Source organism: Propithecus coquereli, unplaced genomic scaffold (genome assembly GCF_000956105.1).
Source record: "Propithecus coquereli isolate 6110/MARCELLA unplaced genomic scaffold, Pcoq_1.0 Scaffold535, whole genome shotgun sequence".
NCBI classification, from domain to species: Eukaryota; Metazoa; Chordata; class Mammalia; order Primates; family Indriidae; genus Propithecus; species Propithecus coquereli.
The window spans coordinates 26,960-44,507 of NW_012151230.1; the positions used below are offsets into that span (position 1 = coordinate 26,960).

Here is a 17,548-nt window from a genome sequence, read left to right on the forward strand (position 1 = left end):
CATCTTTTAAAAACGTAGATGTCCATGTCACACTACCCTGAACCCTCACTTCTAGAAGGGTATTCTACAGAAATGAGTTCAGTCGTGAACAAAGGTATCTGGTTTGAAAAAGCAGTCACTAGCATGCTGCCTAGACACCCTTAGGCGGGGACCTGTTTAAACCACTCTTGGTCCCTTGTTTCATGGGATGCTTTGCAGGACCGAGCACATGGATGCCGAAATGGGCCTGTGAGACTAGTCAGATCAGGTGTTGGCATAAGCAGTCTCTCTGCTGTTAAACGTGAGTGCATGCGTGTCGTTAGATGGAGGCCTTGGCATTCATCTTGCAGATGCCGGGGACCTCTGGGGATCCTGCACACGAGCCCCTGCCCCGCAGAGCCCACGGGGCAGTGAGAGGAAACATAATCACAACTGTGTCAGAGAGTGGAGGAAAGAAAGCCTGAGGAGAGACGGGAGGAACAGGGTGGGGGCCTTGCGGACAGGGCACCAGGGGGCCAGACAGGCTCAGAGGAGTGAGACGCACTGTTGCAGACAGCACCCAGCTCGGTGCTTGGTACACAGTCAGGTTCGTTAAGGACTAAACTATCTTTGGAAATCAGAAGGAAGTTCTGTGAGGTGGGTGATACCACCCTGCCTTTTCTCAGGTAAGCTCTTGTTATTCCGACTTTGCAAGTGTCCTGGGCATGAGGGTCATGGTATCACTTGCTTTGTGGAGTTGGTTCCAGGATTGATCAGCTGAAAGGGATGGTGGATGTTGGCCATTCTCATAACTGTTCTCTGTGTCGGCAGAGGGGCTTCCACCTCACGCAGGATGCAGCACTTCCTGACTCTGCTGAGGAAGCATGAGGGCCCCTGCCCACCCCCTGCCGAGCTGGTGACCCTCGTAGGCAGGCTGTTCCGGGACCTCCAGGATGACCTTGCCCAGGCGCAGCCTTTGGTCACGGCCGTTCTGGACAGCCAGCTCCGCCTGTACCTCCTGGACAATGCAGACGTGGCCCTGGTGTGCGCCCGTGTCCTGGAGCAGCAGGAGCAGCAGCAGGCCGCTTGCCGGCTTCTGGAGGTAGGACTGGCCTGCAGGGGTGGGTGCGGAGAGGGGTGGCGATGCCTCCTCAGCAGCCTCCACCATGCCCGGCACCACAGAAGTGCCTGGGAGTCCGCGAGAACCTGCTACCTGAGGCCCCCATGCCAGCAGTTAAAGGCCAACCTGGGGCCACAGAGACACCTCATGTGCCGGGTGAATGAAGTTGCAGACAGGGCCGCAGGGATCACAGGGAAGTGGAGGCCGTGCATCCTCATCCGTCTGCAGAGTCCAGTCAGGAGGATGGCGGAGCTGTCCGCGAGCACAGGGAGGGAACCTTTGTCCCACTCAGCTCAGAAGATGCTGACCATGTGAGGGGCCAGCCCTGCTGTCGGGAAACAAAGATCGTTCACTTAAGGCGTGGGTCAAACATCAGATCCTCAAATCACACCGTGGGGTTCTACTAATTGTTGCTGCACCTCTTGTTTGCTGTCGGCCAAAAGCGAATTATTAGACTTCCCCTTACCATGGGCTCCATACCCGCAAGGTGTAGCCGAGAGCTGTGCTCATCTCATGTGTTTGCTGGGAGGGTCGAAGGGTTTAAAGGCAGGGGCCCATTCACAGCTGGCGTGAGTGTGTCCACCCGTGGCCTGTGAGGAGGCCCGTCTGGCCCAGAGTCACACTGCTGAGCTTGGTGGGGACTGCAGCCCTGGCCATCAGACTCACATCCGTGAGTCACGTTTGCACTTTGCAAATCAGTGGATTTGAACCCAGATCCCTGCTCTTCACACAGACATCACGCCTTTCCAGAGGTTGGGTTGCTTTGGGATGGCAGATACAGGTCCCCACAGCGTGCCAGGGGGAAGCAGCCAGCCAGAGCTCAGCGAGCTCTTCCTGGCAGGGGTGCCGGGTGCCAGGAGGCAGCCAGGAGCTGGTGCAGCTCTGGAACGACATCCACTACCGTCTGGTCATGAAGAGGCTGGGCGTGACCGTGCTGACCCCGGTGCAGAAGTTCCGCTGCAGGAAGAGGTACCCATTGACGTTTATTCGTGTTTGCTCCATGGGGTTCCTGAGGGATTGGGTGTACTATCCTGACCCCAGAGGGGCTGAGGTAAAGGAGAGGCAAGGAGATTCAGGCAGGAAACATCAGATGAAGCAGTAATAGTCGCTGCATCATCAGCTTAATGTGACTTCAGAGGCTAGAGAAAGTAGAAGGGGTGGAGTAGCGCTGGAGGACTTGCTGATGGGCTGGATGTATTGGGGAGTAAACAGACTCCAGGACTCTTGGCCTGCGTGGAACCACCAGTGTTTCTTCACTGAGGTGCACCGGGGTCAGGGAAGGCTTGGAGAGAGGGGGACCAAGTTCCCTTTGGGATGTGTGATACGTGAGATGCATTTTAGATGTCCGTGCAGGTGTTTGGATATCAAGCCTTCCACATGCAGGTGATATTTGTTTATATGTCACATTTTTCTTGCGAACATGTTCAAGTCTACACAACAGTATAGAAAAGAGGGCGCAGAGAGAGGAGGGGTCTCCTCGTTCAGGGCACGGATCCCTGAGACTTTGCAGCACAGAGCAGGGCAAGAAGGAATGAACAGCGAGAGGAGGGGACGTCCAGGGCTGCACACTGTTGAGACGCTGGTGGGGTTGAGGGGTGTCAGGTGAGAGGAGGCCAGAGAAACAACCTTTGGGCTTGGCGAGAGGGTGAGCTCGGGAACAACGCCTTCAGGAGCGAGGTGCAGGGATCCAAGTGTGTTACGGAGATGAGGGGTTGGTGGTAGTGGTCAAAGATCATTCATTGAGAAGTTTTGTAGAGTCATGAAATGGCAGCTGAGAGGGAATAAGGGAGTCAGGAGAGGTCTGTGCTGAAGGTAAGTGATTTATAGGACGATTGCCCGCTCATAGGAGTGACTACAGCTACTGTGGGTGGAAACAGGGAATAAGTTCAAGAGTAAAGTTCTTAGTGCCGCCTCTGCGCACCCCTGTGCTCAGGAACAAGTGTTCCAGGCTGGGCTGGGAGCCTCGCTTTCCAAGTGATTCCACAGGCATTTGGGGAGTGCAGGGGTCTGGCAGGTTTGGTGGGGGGACAGGTGGCACTGCTCTTCTGATGACATCTCAGTGAAATAAGAGCCAGGCTGTCTGAGGATAGTGAGTCCTGGGAGGCCATGTTGCAGGTGAGAGGAGGGGTTGGAAGGCTGATGTGGTCGGCAGGGAGATGGAACCAGAGGGTGGAGTGCTGCAGGCCTCAGAGGACTCACACCAGAGTGGGGCTGACGGCCAGGACACCAGTAACTGACAGGAAGACACTGCATGGAAAAGTAGACCCAGGGTGGGGAACCAGGTCCTGAGAGGCCTATGCAGGAGCATGTCCAGCAGGGGCGTCCAGGGGCCAGGTGGACTGAGATGCACCCAGGAACACCGTGAGGGCCCACAGAGAGGGCTCCTCACCACGGCCTGCAGATGTGCAAGGAGCCCCATGCAGTCGTGTGAACAGTATGTGTTGGGTGTGCATTTCTATGGAGAGAGATTGTAGTTTTCACAAACTAGAGGCACATAGAGGCATCCCCTAGGAAGAGGCCCAGAGGACAGAGGGGATACCAGTGTCACATTCCTCAGAGGGCTCTGCGCGGGGAATGTATTTGGGAGGGCTCCTGTTCTGTTACTGCCTCCTCTCTTTCCTCATCCAGGAACCCCCCACCCGCTTCGCTTTGCCCAGAGGGGCTGAAGAGCCGGAACTTCCCCAGAGAGGTTCGCCAGAAGCTGCATGACTTTGCTTCAGGGGTTAGCGCCAACCCCAGCAAGGTCCAGAGGGTAAGAATGGACAGAGCCAAGAGCCCAGGGGACATGCCCCCAGGGTGCTGTGGTCTCCGCCTCTCCTGAACTCCTCCAGACAGGGAGCTCACTGACAGGCAGCCCCCCGGCTGTCCTGCACGCTACGCGAGGGTTTGGTCCTCTCCTGCGAGATCGTAACATTGTCCGTGCGTGTGGCCCTGCAGGTGCTCACTCAGCACCTGCTGGGTGCCAGGCCCCGGGATGATGGCTGTGGGCATCTGCAGGCCGACACACTCTCCCACTGCACAGTGGCTCCGTGCCAGGCACGGGGGTGTAGCTCCACAGGCCCTGCCCTCCGAGTGTGCAGGGCGAGGCCTGTTGTCCAGGTGGACTCACCCAGGAGGACGTGTGCGTGTGGCTGTGCAGACACCCTGGCCAGGGCCCAAGCTGGCCTGGAATGGGGTTTGTCCCAGGAAGTCAGGGCTGCGAGTCCAGCTCACGCTGACCACTCAGCCTCCTGAGCTCGGATGTTCCTCTGTCTAACCTCCCAAGCACCATCACTGCTGTCAGGCTGGGCTCCTGCCCCCTTTCTCGGTGGAAATGAGCTGTCAGAGCCACCTCTGCGCACCCCTGTGCTCAGTGAATGGAAGCACGGCTAGAAGTTTTGGTGTTTTGGGGCAGGAGAACTTGGCTTTGGAGACGAGCTTGACCACTGAGCAGGTGTACAACTGGTTTGCCAATTACCGGCGGCGCCAAAGGGCCCTCACTCAGCACACGGAGCCAGCTCAGAAGGCCACGGCAGAAGACCCCAGTGTAAGACAGAGATATCCTGACCCCCTGCAGCCCTCAGGAGACCCCCACGTTGACTCTGGGTTTGTGGACAGGCCTCAGTGGTCAGGTGAGTGACCTGAGGGCCCCAGCCTGCTTGTGGTTGCGGGACTGATTTCTGACAAGGGCCAGGCCAAAGTAGGGTCACTCGTGTTACAGGGACAGCTGCCCCCTACCCCCTAGTCAGAGGGGAGTGAGGTCACAGAGGCTGAGGCCCAGGCAGGGCTGTGGCTGCCCTTGTGCACTTCCAGGCTACTGCGTGGCCAGGGCCAGGAGCTGGGCTGGAGACCAGGCCATCATGTGGCTATAGGAAGGGGGCAGGTGAGTAGATTCGAGAAGTGAACCAAGCACAAGGATTTGGGGAGTTCTGGGTTGGTAATTATGGATTATTTGTTGAGACCCAAGACAAGCCAAGGGACAAACAAAGAATACTGGGATGACCCAGTGGTGACACCTTTTCCAGCCGGCAGGGCTGCTCTTACCTGCTGGGAAGGAGGCTGGGACTCAGAGCCTCATGAAGTCTCCCCTCCCATCTGATCTGCTTTCAGAGGGACACGAGGAAAATGGGCCCCCACAGTCTCCAGAGACCACCCAAGGGCCGTGGGAGCCGCTGGCCTTGGCCCCAGACTTTTCTGGAGATGAGACAATCTCGAAGCCACTGGCTTCCAGGTACTGTCATCCCCATGGGCCATGGGACCAACTCACCTGTTCCGTTCCCCTCCCTGCTCAGGTGGAGACCAGGGTGTAGAGTGGGCGTGGGGATGCTAGGGCCCAGACCCTGGGACTGGGTAGACCCCAGGGCAGGGGAAGCCATCAGCAAGGAGCCCACACCGAGGACTGGAGGCAGGGTGGGGAGCAGGGAGCAGCTTCCTCTGACCTCACTTGCTCCCTGCAGCCTGACTCAGCAGCTGGATTCGTGTCTGTTTTGGAGAGCAGGGGTAATAGACTTAGAAGGAACAAATGCAGACCTACCACATAAAGACAGACCCAGCTGTCATTGTGGTTTGTGTCTAGTATTTTGTCTGTTTTGCATTTCACTGAGTTACTAATAGCCAACACCTCTCGAGTTCCTACTACATACTACGTACCTGTGCCATTGGAGCATTCTCCCCGCACTCTGTGCTCCTCCCATGATGAGGCACAAGCCTTCGTCAGGGTAAGGGAAGTGCATGCTGGTTGACCATGGTGCTGGGTCCACGCAGCTCAGCCCACAGCTTGTCTGACCGTCACACCATGAGCACTTATCCTCTTCCGTTTCCATGTACCGTTAGGACATCAGCGTCTCTCCTGACACCCCCTGTGCCTGGCTCATATCCAGGCTCGGCACGACCCAGGCGTGTGACCCCAGGCAGGTACGCGTGACCTCTCACCTGTGAAATGGAGATGGTGATGGGACCCAACACAGGGGTTGCTGAGAAGGTTAAGGGGAGACGGTTAACAAAATCCTAGGAATACCATTTGGGACATAGTGAGCATTGGTGGAACATTAACTCTTTAAATTATTATCCGCTGCTACCTTATACTCCTTTAATTCACTCAACTGTGAATTATTCATTCAACTATTAGGCTCTCGCTAATCATTTTTAGGTTTCAGTACTGAAGAGCAATACATCATTGAAGGTCATTGTAAATAAGCTGCTAATGTATTTTAGGTTTCCGGTAATAGTCTTTATTAAGTGTCACCAGGAGCCAGGCCTATCAGAGCTCAGCCCTAGTCCTTACAGCCCCAGGGAGAACCGTGAAGCCAGTGTGATTAGTAGTGTAACGGGCCCCTCAGCATCCAGTGGCTGAGTTGAGACAAGAACCCAAATTCTCGAACTTGACTAGAGTCCCCTTCCAGGCGCCGACGCCCCAGCCTGAGGGAGCCTCTTCCCACCAAGGCGTGGTGTCCACCATGTCCCCCAGGTCTCTGCAGGGTGGAGAGATGTACCAGGAGGGGCTCAGCCACAGTCCTGAAACCCTCCCCTCCATCTGCCGTGGCCCTGGCTTCTGCCCTCTGGCTGCTGGCGGCGACATGCTGGACCCCTCTTTGGCTGCCCCCGAATCGTGGCTGATGTCCCTTGCACTGGCATCCTCCAAGGAAGTTTCCTTCCAGACTGAACAGCTGGTCCACGGTCACGGGCTGGACTTGATGATGTGCCCTGCAGACACGGCTATGACTGTGTCCATTGCCGCCCTCGGCAATCGCAGCCCTACAGGTGGGTCCGCTTTGGGTAGTCCGTGAGTTTCTGCACCACGTGCTTTGACTACTTGGGTGTTTCTGAGGGGGTGGAAGTGTGGGTATGCTGGGACTTCCGCCGGAAGCCAGGGTGTTTGATTAGACCCGGAGCCAGTGCGGCCAGAAACGAGACTCTTCCTAAAAACATCCCAGATTATTTCTCATTTATTTTATTTCGAAAAAATATATATATATGCACATAACTGGAAAATACAACAGTGAGGCAAGAGTTAAATAGAAAGGAAGCCACCGCCGCCCTGCGATCCCCACACCAGAGCACCTCACTCCCTTGTTAACACCCGGTGCAACAGAGAAGGGCTGAGCTTCTTAGACCCCCAAATGTTCTCCACCCGTAGCCCATGGTGCAAATATCATTATTTTAGTTTCTTTCCTAGTTATCATTGTTGCTATAAGTACCTTTAAAGAACATATATTTGGATATATTGTTTTGTCCATCTAATACAACAGAATCTTGTGACTTCTCACCTTCTAAGGAGGACATTGGCACTAAGAATTTACCGATATTTCTTAGTATTCTGTGGAGATATATGTAGATATATATATACATGAAGATACACATACATATATGGAGAGAGATATATGATATTTCCTCCTTTTTGTTTTCTTGGAGTTTCTAATTACCTTTCTTTTTTTAACATTGGTTTTATCACATCCTTTACCCTACATCTGTGGTACCCCAGCCCCCAGGGCCGCGGCCCGGTACTGCTCCGTGGACTGTTAGGAACCGGGCCACAGCCGGAGGTGAGCAGTGGGCAGGCGCGTGAAGCTGCCTCTGTATTGATGCATTTACAGCCACCCCCCATCACTCACATCACCGCCTGAGCTGCACCTCCACCCCCAATCCATGGAAAATTATCGTCTGTGAAACCGGTCCCTGGTGCCAAAAAGGTTGGGGGCCCGTGTTACATCTTCCAGCATTTCAAACATTCCTTCTTAAAACTCGCTGCTAGGGCCCCTCCTATTCCCGCTCCCTCCGAGTGACGTCTCTCTAGGCCTGGGGTGCAGCTGTGATCCCCAGAGCTCCCATAACTACTTCCCTACATTCTCTGTAGTGCTTCATGAGGTGCAAGTTTTGTTCTTTCTTTCTTTGACTCCTTTTGTTTTGTTAGAAAATTTCTTCAATTAACTTTGCAAGAAAGGCACCCAAGAAAGGGTGCCTGCAAGATAAATTCTCTGAGTCCTTGCATGTCCTAAAAATGTCTCTGATCTGCCCTCACATTTGATTAACAATTTGGCAGGGACAAAATTCTGACTTGAAAATACTTTTTACCTCAGAAATTTGAAGACATTATATCATTTTTTTTGCAGCATTCAGTATTATTAAGTCAGATGTCATTCTGATACTTACTCTTTTGCAGATAACATATTTTTACTTTTTGGGGGCTTTTAGTTGTTTTTCCTATCTTGGTGTTCTGAAATTTCACACTTACGGTCCTAGGTATGGGTCTTTTAATTCATCTTGATGTTAAGCCTTCCACTTTAAAATACAAAGTTTCCTTTAAGCTCTGGGCATTTCTTGTAATATCCTTTCATAATGTCTTCAGTAATGTCCTTGGTAAGTTCCTCCCTCATTCTTTTCAGTTCTCTCTTTAGAGCACAAATGTTATTTGGATGTTGGAACTCGGGGACCAATCTTCCAAAGAACTTGCCTTTTATCTTATATTTTCCTTCTTACTGTATGTAATTTTGGGATATTTCTTAAATTCTGTCTTCCAGTTTTTTATTTTGACAGTTGTACATTTCAACAGAATTTCAAACCTTCTTTACTGATCTCTGAATTTTCCTTTCTTAATAGATCATTACTTTCTATGATACAATATCTTATACTTCTCTGATGATCCTAATTAGAACTTTTTAAAAATACGCTTCATTTTCTGAAGGGTAGGCTATAGGGACCGTGGATTCTGGACCTTCCTGGAATTCACAAGGCCGTGGGGCCAGAAAGAGGACAGCAGCTGGTGCCTTTCTCTGGAGGCGACTTCTCAGTTGGACCATGTTGGTCTTTTATTTATTGCTGTCCATTTTTTTTTTCCTGTTGGAGACTCACATTTGCCTGTCTGTCATTACCAATGAGACTAGAGTGGGGACAGTCACGGCTGACTTCACACTGGGACCAGGGGAGCTGGCCATCAAACCTAGGGGCCAGCACATGTGAGGGGCGATACTCTCTGGGACTCAGCAAGCTTCCTTCCTTGTTCTGTCTACAGAAACCCCTGCCTTCGGGTTCGCTGCTGCTGCCTGGGCACCAGGAAGCTCTCCCTCTCTTTGAGTTCCTTGAGGACCTCAGCCCCTGCCCTACACCCAGCTCCCTGTCAGAGGCCCATTGCCACGGAGCTGCACTTGCATCCCGGCTCCGCACAGCGATGCACACTGTGCTTGTGGCTTTCACGTCTCTGTCTCTCACAGAGAGAAGATAGAACCCATTGCTGTCTTATGTTTGAACCAGAATGTCCAAATTAGTGCTCAAACTTTATTTCCTCTGCCTCAGAATGTCCTTATGCTTCTGCACGAAAGAGGACATAGAAAGCAGAGATTGAGTCGTGCACCAAATGGTTGAGAAGGTCCCTTTCACCCAGGAAGGTCCTGGGAGGCTGGCCTCCGGGCCAGGCGGTCCTCTGGTGGTCAGGGCGGGGGGCACTATGAGCCTGGCCCCCAGGCCTGTTGTTTCCTGTCTGAGATCAGGGCCGTCTCATACTAGTTTTACAGCCTTGTAGACTCAAGGCAGAAAAGACCTTTCCTTCTCTGGTCACTTCCCTCCTAAATCTGTGTCAACCCAGAACTGACCACATCCACAGTAACTTGTCTTTAAATGCGAAAGATATTCTGAGATACTCCATGGAACCCTTTGAGAGAGGAAAAAGTCAAAGGGCAAGGGAAGGTAGTGACAGCTTGCACGTCAGTGACATCTTGGGCAAACCTGAGGTCAGAGGTAGGAACGGCAAGTGCCAAGGGCTGGTGGCTGAAGCTGCCGTGAGTGAACCAGCCACAGGGCAAGGCCGAGGCTGCGTGGCGCGTCCTCCCACCTGCGGGAGGGAGCTCGCTGCAGACTCCCAGTCTCTGGCGCTGGGGGCACGCGGGGTCCAGAATGACAAAGCAGACTTTGAAGTCAGCGGAATTCAACTTTGTTTGGGTCTCTGGAAGCCTGGAGTGGCCGTTAAGGTTGAGGTTTGCGATGGTTTCTTCCTCAGACAGGGAAGCTGAGGCCCAGGGTCACAAGTTTGGTCCACAGGGCTCAGGCTGCTGGGATGGAGGCTGCATCCACCTCCCTGCTTTGAGGTCTTGGTTGTGCCACACGTGGGCTGTGCTCCCTCCTGCCAGTGGTTGTCCAATTTCGTTACATGCAGGATTTGCTGACCGGCCCAGCAGCGTTCCCCAGAGCCCGCACCTGGAGGAGGTTCCAGGTACAAGCAGTGGACAGGCAGAGCCTCAGGCCCGCAGCTTCCTGGTGACACAGACCCCATTGCCGGCTCCGGGATTCATCCTCACGCAGAGGTAAGCCCCAGAGGGCCACGGACCAGACATGCTTTCTGCATGCTGTGAGATAGGGAAACACCCAGTTTACGGACTTGCCATCTCGGACTGTGCAGGTTGAGTTCTTTCCTTATGGGTTTCTGGAAACTATAACAGCGCCCTCCCCCACACCAGCCTGCATCCAGCAAAAAGAGGGTAGTTCTTCCCTCAAACAAAAGAGGACCCCAAAACATCAGAGCAGACGTGGGCATACTGTTCTCTGGATGTGCTCTTGACTTGCCCCTTCTTCCCCGAGATTGTCCTGGGCCGCGGCAGCCTCTTTCTGGCATTTTGTTTTCCCCAGACAAAAGCTTTTCATTTCTGAGCAGCATCAAGATCCTGATTTTATATTCCAAACTGATGTTTTAAAGGCTCTTGGGAGGGTCTTGAACAGCACAGATGAGCGTTGGCTGTTGACGGCGTTGATGCTGTAGGCTGTCAGAACAGAGAGGATGACGAGGGCCTCCAGCCAGCACAGCAGGCGGGAGCCTGCGGAGACAGACGGCAGAGTGTGACAGGCTGGTCTGGGGTCCTCTGGTGGAGAGGACATCACCACCACCAGTCCCGCTCCAGTGGGATCCCCGTCCTATCCACATTAGGGGTTGCCGGGGGCAGAGCAGGTCCCCAGGGTACGCGGTCTCCCTCGTCTGGGGGCTGAGACCAGGTTGACTTGAAGCAGGTGCCCAGGGAGGGCAAAATTACGGGAGGACAAAATTACGGGAGGACATGCAAGAAAAAGGGGAAATAGCCCCCAAATCACATGCTCTGAAGCAGCCAGACTGTGAAAAAAACTCCGCACCACACAGATGGACTCATTTTTACATTTGTGGCCTGGAGCTGAGATCAGGCAGGTGCTGCCACAGCCACAGTGTCCCTGTGGCTCATGTGGCCTGTCCACGTGGCCGTCTCCACGCTTCCTCTCAATCCTCCAACTCTGATGCCTCCTGAGGACCTTGATGACTTCAGTAAACACAGCTTCATCGAGGTGTGACTGGCACACAGTAAACTGCACGTGTTCAGACAGAACAGCCAGTAGTTTTCTCAGTGTGACTTGTGCATCTGCCACGAGGCCATGGCTGTGACGAAGGCCGCGAACTTGCCCTCCTCCCTCCCTTGCCCGCCGCCGCCTGGCCACCCCTGGGACCACAGATCTGCTTCTGTCTCTCAAGATTAGCTGCATTTTATAGAATTGGATGTAAATAGTCACACAGTGTGTACTCCGGGCTTTTTGTTTGGTCCTGGTCTAGCTTCTTTCACTCAGTGTAACTACTTCCCCGTTGTTGGGGTATCAATATTTTATTCCTGCCTGGAGAGTCACCCTGTTGATGAGGTATCGATAGTTCAGTCCTTTTTGCTGCTGGGCCGTATTCCGTGGTGTGGATGTGCCAGTTTGTTTACCTGTTCTCCTGCGGATGGGCACTTGCGTGTTCCTGGTTTGCTCAATGAAAAGCCTGCCGTGCACACCTGAGCATGTGTAGCCGGCACACTCGCCCTGGTTTCTCGCAGTGCATCCCATGGCAGGCAGGGGTCAGCCTTGTTCAGGAATCGCCACCGCCGCCCTGAGTGGCCGTGCCTGCCCGTGCCACGCTGTCCCTCCTGCTCTCCCTGATTTGGTCCTAACGGTCTCGTGTCTTGTCACCCCAGGCCTGTTCCTTCTTCACGATCTCCTCTTTCACATTTCTGCTCACCAGCTCCTCCGTGAGCCTGCCTGACGCCCTCCTTAGGGTCGCCCTCTGTGACCCACCAAGCGACCCCAATCGATGTGTAACAAATTCCCCTAAAACTGTGTGTGTGAGGGCCCTGCAGGGAGTCTGTTCGTGATCAGTACCAAGCACAGAGAATGGCTTCTGACGGCTAGGAAGACAACCAGGTAGGTCTTGTCACCCAGTGTCCCCGAGACAGAGCCTGTCCTGACACCATCCCTTTTCTAGCCCTCCAGAGCTGGCCCCAGCCCCAGCCACCTTCACTGGCCCTGTGTCTGCCATGGAGCTGAGCCGGCCTCTGCCCTCCAGCCAGGTGAGGCCTTCCTACCAGTGCTGTGTGTTTCTTTCTTAACCCCAGGACCCACAGCTCATGGCGTGGAGGAGGGCTCAGCTAGTGCCCTTGATTGAATAAACAGAGCAGAGCTGAACAGTGACAGGGATGACTCGTGACTTGGCATTAGTGGACTGGGACCTGGGTGGGGTGCCGTGGGGCAACATTCCCTTCAGGGTCCAACGTGCGAGGGTTTGTACAGGCTCAGGAGGAGCCCAGGCGGGAAGGAGCTGGGCAGAGGCTGCCTCTGTGTGTAACACGGTGTTGGTCTTGCAGGGGCAGTGGCCTGACGGCCAGGACTCCTGCGACGCCTTCTGGGGAGCAAGGATGCTCCTTGAGTTTTCAGGGGGCAGCCTGGGCTGACCTGTCCCTCGGCGGTCAGGCTAGAAGCCAGGAGGAGCAGATGTGGATTATCTGGCCTTCGACACAGAGCTTTGTCCTAAACAAAACCCAGAGGTCCCTAGAGTCCCCCGAGGGGTTCTGCTAAGAAGCATTGAGAGATTCCTAGCCCCTTGCCGCGTGTAGTTTTGTTGGCAGCTCCCTGTACTGGGAAAGGCATTTGAGAATTGTTCGTGAGACTGGAAGTCAGAGGCGGGTCTGTCCACTCCAGCAGCGATAGGTGAGAGTCCAGCCCCTGGGCAAGTTTGTGCAGCAAAAGCCTTTCTACCAAGAAGAGAATGTTCCGCTGCTGGCTGCCTCCCTGCCTGCCCACGCACAAGGCCAGCCTCCTCTACCCGGCTAACTTTGGGAGTGGGTCATGGGAGGTGTCCCGATGTTTCTGTCTGTTGGGCTTCTCCCCTGAGTGCTGGGAGGCAAGCCTGGTTGGGGACGGCCCAGGCAGGGGGAACAAGGTGGATTTCCCCTCAGGTTGTAATTCATTGTGTTTGGAAAACAAATGTTGTATTCAATAAAAGTTTAGTATCTTGGACTCCCCTCCTTTAGTCACTTACCTGTCTGTCCATGTCAAAGTATAGAGGTTAACGACAGCCTTGGGCAGCATTTCGTGACGGGTGGGGTGACGCATTAATCCACTTGTCAGTGCTGTCGTCGGACCTTGGGAGTGTTTCTAATGTGTCTGTTCCATAAGCAGCAGTCAGGTGGGCACCCCTGTCCTCTTCCCTTCGCCCTTTACCTGGCTGTTTCCTCAGGATCAATTCCTGGAAGCCGAATTTCTTGGTCAGTTGTGGTAGCCCCAGGGGTGGACTGGGGATTCTGGGGTGTCTGTGACTGACCCTGTGTTCACCTGCCCCATCTCAGAGCAGGGCTGCATGGGGGCTGGGCTGAGGTCAGCAGCCCTTGACTCCGAGGAACCAGACCCTGGCCCTACCCTCAGGAGTTCGAAGCTGGCCTGTGACAGACACAGGCACAGAGAACTTCCTTCCTGTAGGCTCAGGTATAACAGGACGGGGAGCCACGGCAGGGGGACCCAGGGTTGGCGGCAGGGGAAGCAATGGCACAGCCTCAGGGTCCTGCATCTGGAGGCCATCGCACGGCTCACCTGTGGCCTGGTGTGTCCCTGAAAGTCCGAGGGCCAGGAGGAGGAGGAGGGCACTGGGACCAGCCTCCTGGGGGCTCTGATCTCCGAGGACATGCTGCTAGTAGGGTGTGCGGAGTGTAGGAGACAGCCACCGGCCTACCTGGCACAGGAGCACCGGGGGGGGCCCCCACAACCCCCACCAGGCCAGCTGCCCCAGACTCAGAGGGCGGCAGCAGTGACTACTGTGCCTTGGGCTACTGCAAGGGATGCCACCCCTCGGCCCTGCCAGGAAACTCAGAGCCCTGGGCCCATCCCAGCCTTGGCCTGTGGCCTTTCCCGTCACCAGGAGGATCCAGAGACCCAACAAGGAGGAGCCTGGGTGACAGCTGGTCACAGAGGCACAGGCTGCATGAGGACCCCCAGTGCACTGTACTCCCTCCCGTCCTTGGCAGGCAGTGGGCCCAGCCCTGAAATTTCTAGAAGCCTGACTCGGCCAGCTGCATCCTGTCCATTTTGAAAATGGACTAAAGTCTCTGGAGCTGACCTTGGATTTGGTGGTGAATTTTTAGATACAATACCAAAAACCATCCTATGAAAGAAAAAAAATGGATAATGCAGACTATTGTAATGTCTACCCTGTGAAAGATCATGTTGAGAAAACAAAAAAATAAGCCACAGATTGAGAGAAAATATTTGATAAACAATCTGAAAAAGGACTTGCATGCAAAATACACAAAGAAACTAAGACTTAACAAGAAGACAACTAAACTTTAAATGGACACAGAAGCCAGGCGTGGTGGCTGTACCTGTAGTCCTGGCTACTCGGGAGGCCGAGGCAGGAGGATCGCTTGAGCCCAAGAGTTTGACGCTGCAATATGCTAAGATCGTGCCACTGCACTCCAGCCTTGGTGACAGTGAGAGACTGTCCCTTAAATAAAGGGAGTAGGTAAAGATCTTAATAAAGATATTCCAAACCAAGATAATGGAATTAATTTCTATTCTTAATAGTCATCTCTGGGTATTAAATCCCATCAGGTGATTTATCTGCACATTTTGAGATACTAATATGGCTTTTCTATTATCTGGTAGTGTGGTTACATTAAAAGATTTCCTAATATTAAATCTTCCAAACACAACACTGTGTTTCAATTAGTAGCAGTTCAGCTGCATTTAACAGAACGAACTCTCTTCCCACCCAAAAAAGGAAAGATGGCTTAAACAAGACAGTTCATTTCTCTTTTGTGTAAAAGATACTCAGAAGTAGGTAGTCTAGGGCTGGTACAGCAGATCCACAGTTTTCAGAGAGGCAAGTCACTCTGCTCTATTTCTAGCAGATGGGCTAAATCCTCAAGATGAATTTAGGGTGTAAGATAACTGCTGAATCTCCAAACATCACGTTTGATGTAGATGAAAAAGAGGAAATGTTCATAGGCATAATGGGGCTTTCCAGTTATGTTTCCTTTTTAAGGGACCTTCCCATTAGACTTTCTCAACAACTTCCATTTCCATTAGTCAGAAATTATCAGCATGGTCACAATTAGCTACAAAGACGGGATAAACGTAGCTTTTTGAGTGGGCACATTACCATTATAAATACAGCGATTCTGTGGTAATGGGCAAAGGATATTGGGACCACTAGTCTGCTAACCCTAATTATATCACGACCTTTTGTTGTTGGCTATAATTCCATTCAAAATTTTAAAATCTATGTTCACAAATATGGTTTGAAAGTTATTTTTTCTCACAAATGTCTGTTTCATGGGAAAGTTGTAAAATGTTGGGGTTATCTTTCCTTACAACTAAGACTATTCCTGAAAAGTCTCTGGAATCTTTCCTTTCTGAGACTGGGGTAGGAACAGAGGGACTAGGTTATACATATTATATATATATATATATATATAAAGCCAGTGATTCACTTTCTGTTCATCTATTTTGCTTATTGCCTGTACATCAACTAATTTCTAAATTTCATTTACGTGGTAAAATTTTCACTTCGCTTAAGAATATTAAGGCCTAGGGGGAACCAAGGGCAACACACGTAACCTAAACATCTGTACACCCATAATTTGCTGAAATAAAAAAAATATATAAATATAAAAAAAAAAGAATATTAAGGCCTAATCCAGCATTATTCTTTCCCACAGTATTTGAGTGCTATCATCAGTATTACGTCAACATTTCTGGCTTCTCCTGAGCATGGTTGCATGTAGACTTTCATCAAACAAAACAAACCAAACTCTAACCAACCCTGGGTGGTAGTAAACTGAAACTTTCTCTTGTGAGTTTATTTGGTCTTCCCCAGTACATTCAAGAAAAAATACACTTTAACAACATTTCCCAGATTTAGGGAATATACTTTAGCAAATATCTGCAATTCTTTGTATATACAAGCTTTTTCTTCCCTTCTGTGAATCATCATTCTTCACCCCAGGTATCTTCAGACTGGATTCTGTATAATGAGTGGAACACAATACGAATTAGGCATTCAGACATTACTAAGTCTTTCCCATTCAAGGAAGAAACAGTTTCTTTGGGTAAGATCCACAAAGTGGAGGTTGTTTCAGAAATATTTGTTGTGCTGAATTCTCGTATTCCTCTAAGAAGCCCAAATCTAATTGTCAGGGTCCCAATCTGTCAAGATTAATGCCCATTTATATGAGAAATTTGATGAAGTTCTGAAGAAAAGATATTTTGTGAGAAAGCAACTTGAAGAATGACACTTCTCACCACTCTAACACTATAGCTACATGCAAATATTTCAGCAGTATCACTTAAAAGTCCACTGACTTGATACCCTTCCTCGAATTGAGATTTTGAGCTCATTATTTTCCGTGCTATCCGGGGCCATCATCAGAAGCATTCACCACTTCACCACAATCCAGAATTCTAACTATGTTTGAAATTTTTCAGTAGCAACTGCTCCATTTTCACAGAGCCTCAGTGAGGATAGGACGACAATTAGTTTCACTAATTATCATGGGACTAGTTTCTTCCATGGAATATGAATGGAGACTTCAAAGGTTTCAACCTTGTCTTGGGAAACAACCATTTCCAAATATCCATAAATCCTTGCAAGCTTCTGAATACACCTCCCACTCTAGCACCCGTTTCTGAAGCAGTCTGAGTTGCTAAGCTGTAAACAACAGAAACGCATCAAACACACAATGTATTAAAAAGATAACAAGTAGTTCAAATTAAAAGACAGGAGAAGTAGGTTAAGAAAATGACAGTAACTACAGCCATTCTGAAATATCTCTATAGAAAAACTACTTAATAATCACATCAAGATGTGACCATATAATAAAAGCTCGATTTGTTTTCTGCACTTCGGAAATCCACTGTAATTGTAAAGTTCCACATGTCTCAGCCACACTTAGTGATCATGCCAAGTCCTTGGAAGGACATCTTGAATGATGGTTCTGGTGTGGCTTCATAGACTGTGAGGGCGTTTTTCTCTGAAAGGAAATAAAGACGTTCTAACCAGTGAAGGTAGAACAGATTCCAGGCTACCCAATCAAATGAAATGTGCACCATATTGGTTCCTATAACTAACAAGGTAGCTTCACAGACTGTTTACACAGGGTAGAAAATAATAGGAGAAAATGTTTGTAGCCTTGAAATGTATGTCTAATAAGCCATATTATTCTAGTAACAAGTTGCATTTGGTAA

General features: G+C 51.3%; 1 protein-coding gene across 1 annotated transcript; it reads left to right on the forward strand.

The window, feature by feature from the left end:
- The first annotated feature begins 785 nt into the window (after window positions 1–785).
- Window positions 786–12,765, forward strand: ANHX (anomalous homeobox). Its single transcript, XM_012657258.1, has 8 exons — window positions 786–1,060; window positions 1,920–2,047; window positions 3,707–3,830; window positions 4,473–4,689; window positions 5,168–5,288; window positions 10,222–10,350; window positions 12,300–12,384; window positions 12,679–12,765. Exons 1-8 carry the CDS (start codon window positions 812–814, stop codon window positions 12,763–12,765), a joined length of 1,140 nt encoding a protein of 379 aa, XP_012512712.1. The 5' UTR covers window positions 786–811.
- The last annotated feature ends 4,783 nt before the right edge of the window (window positions 12,766–17,548 follow it).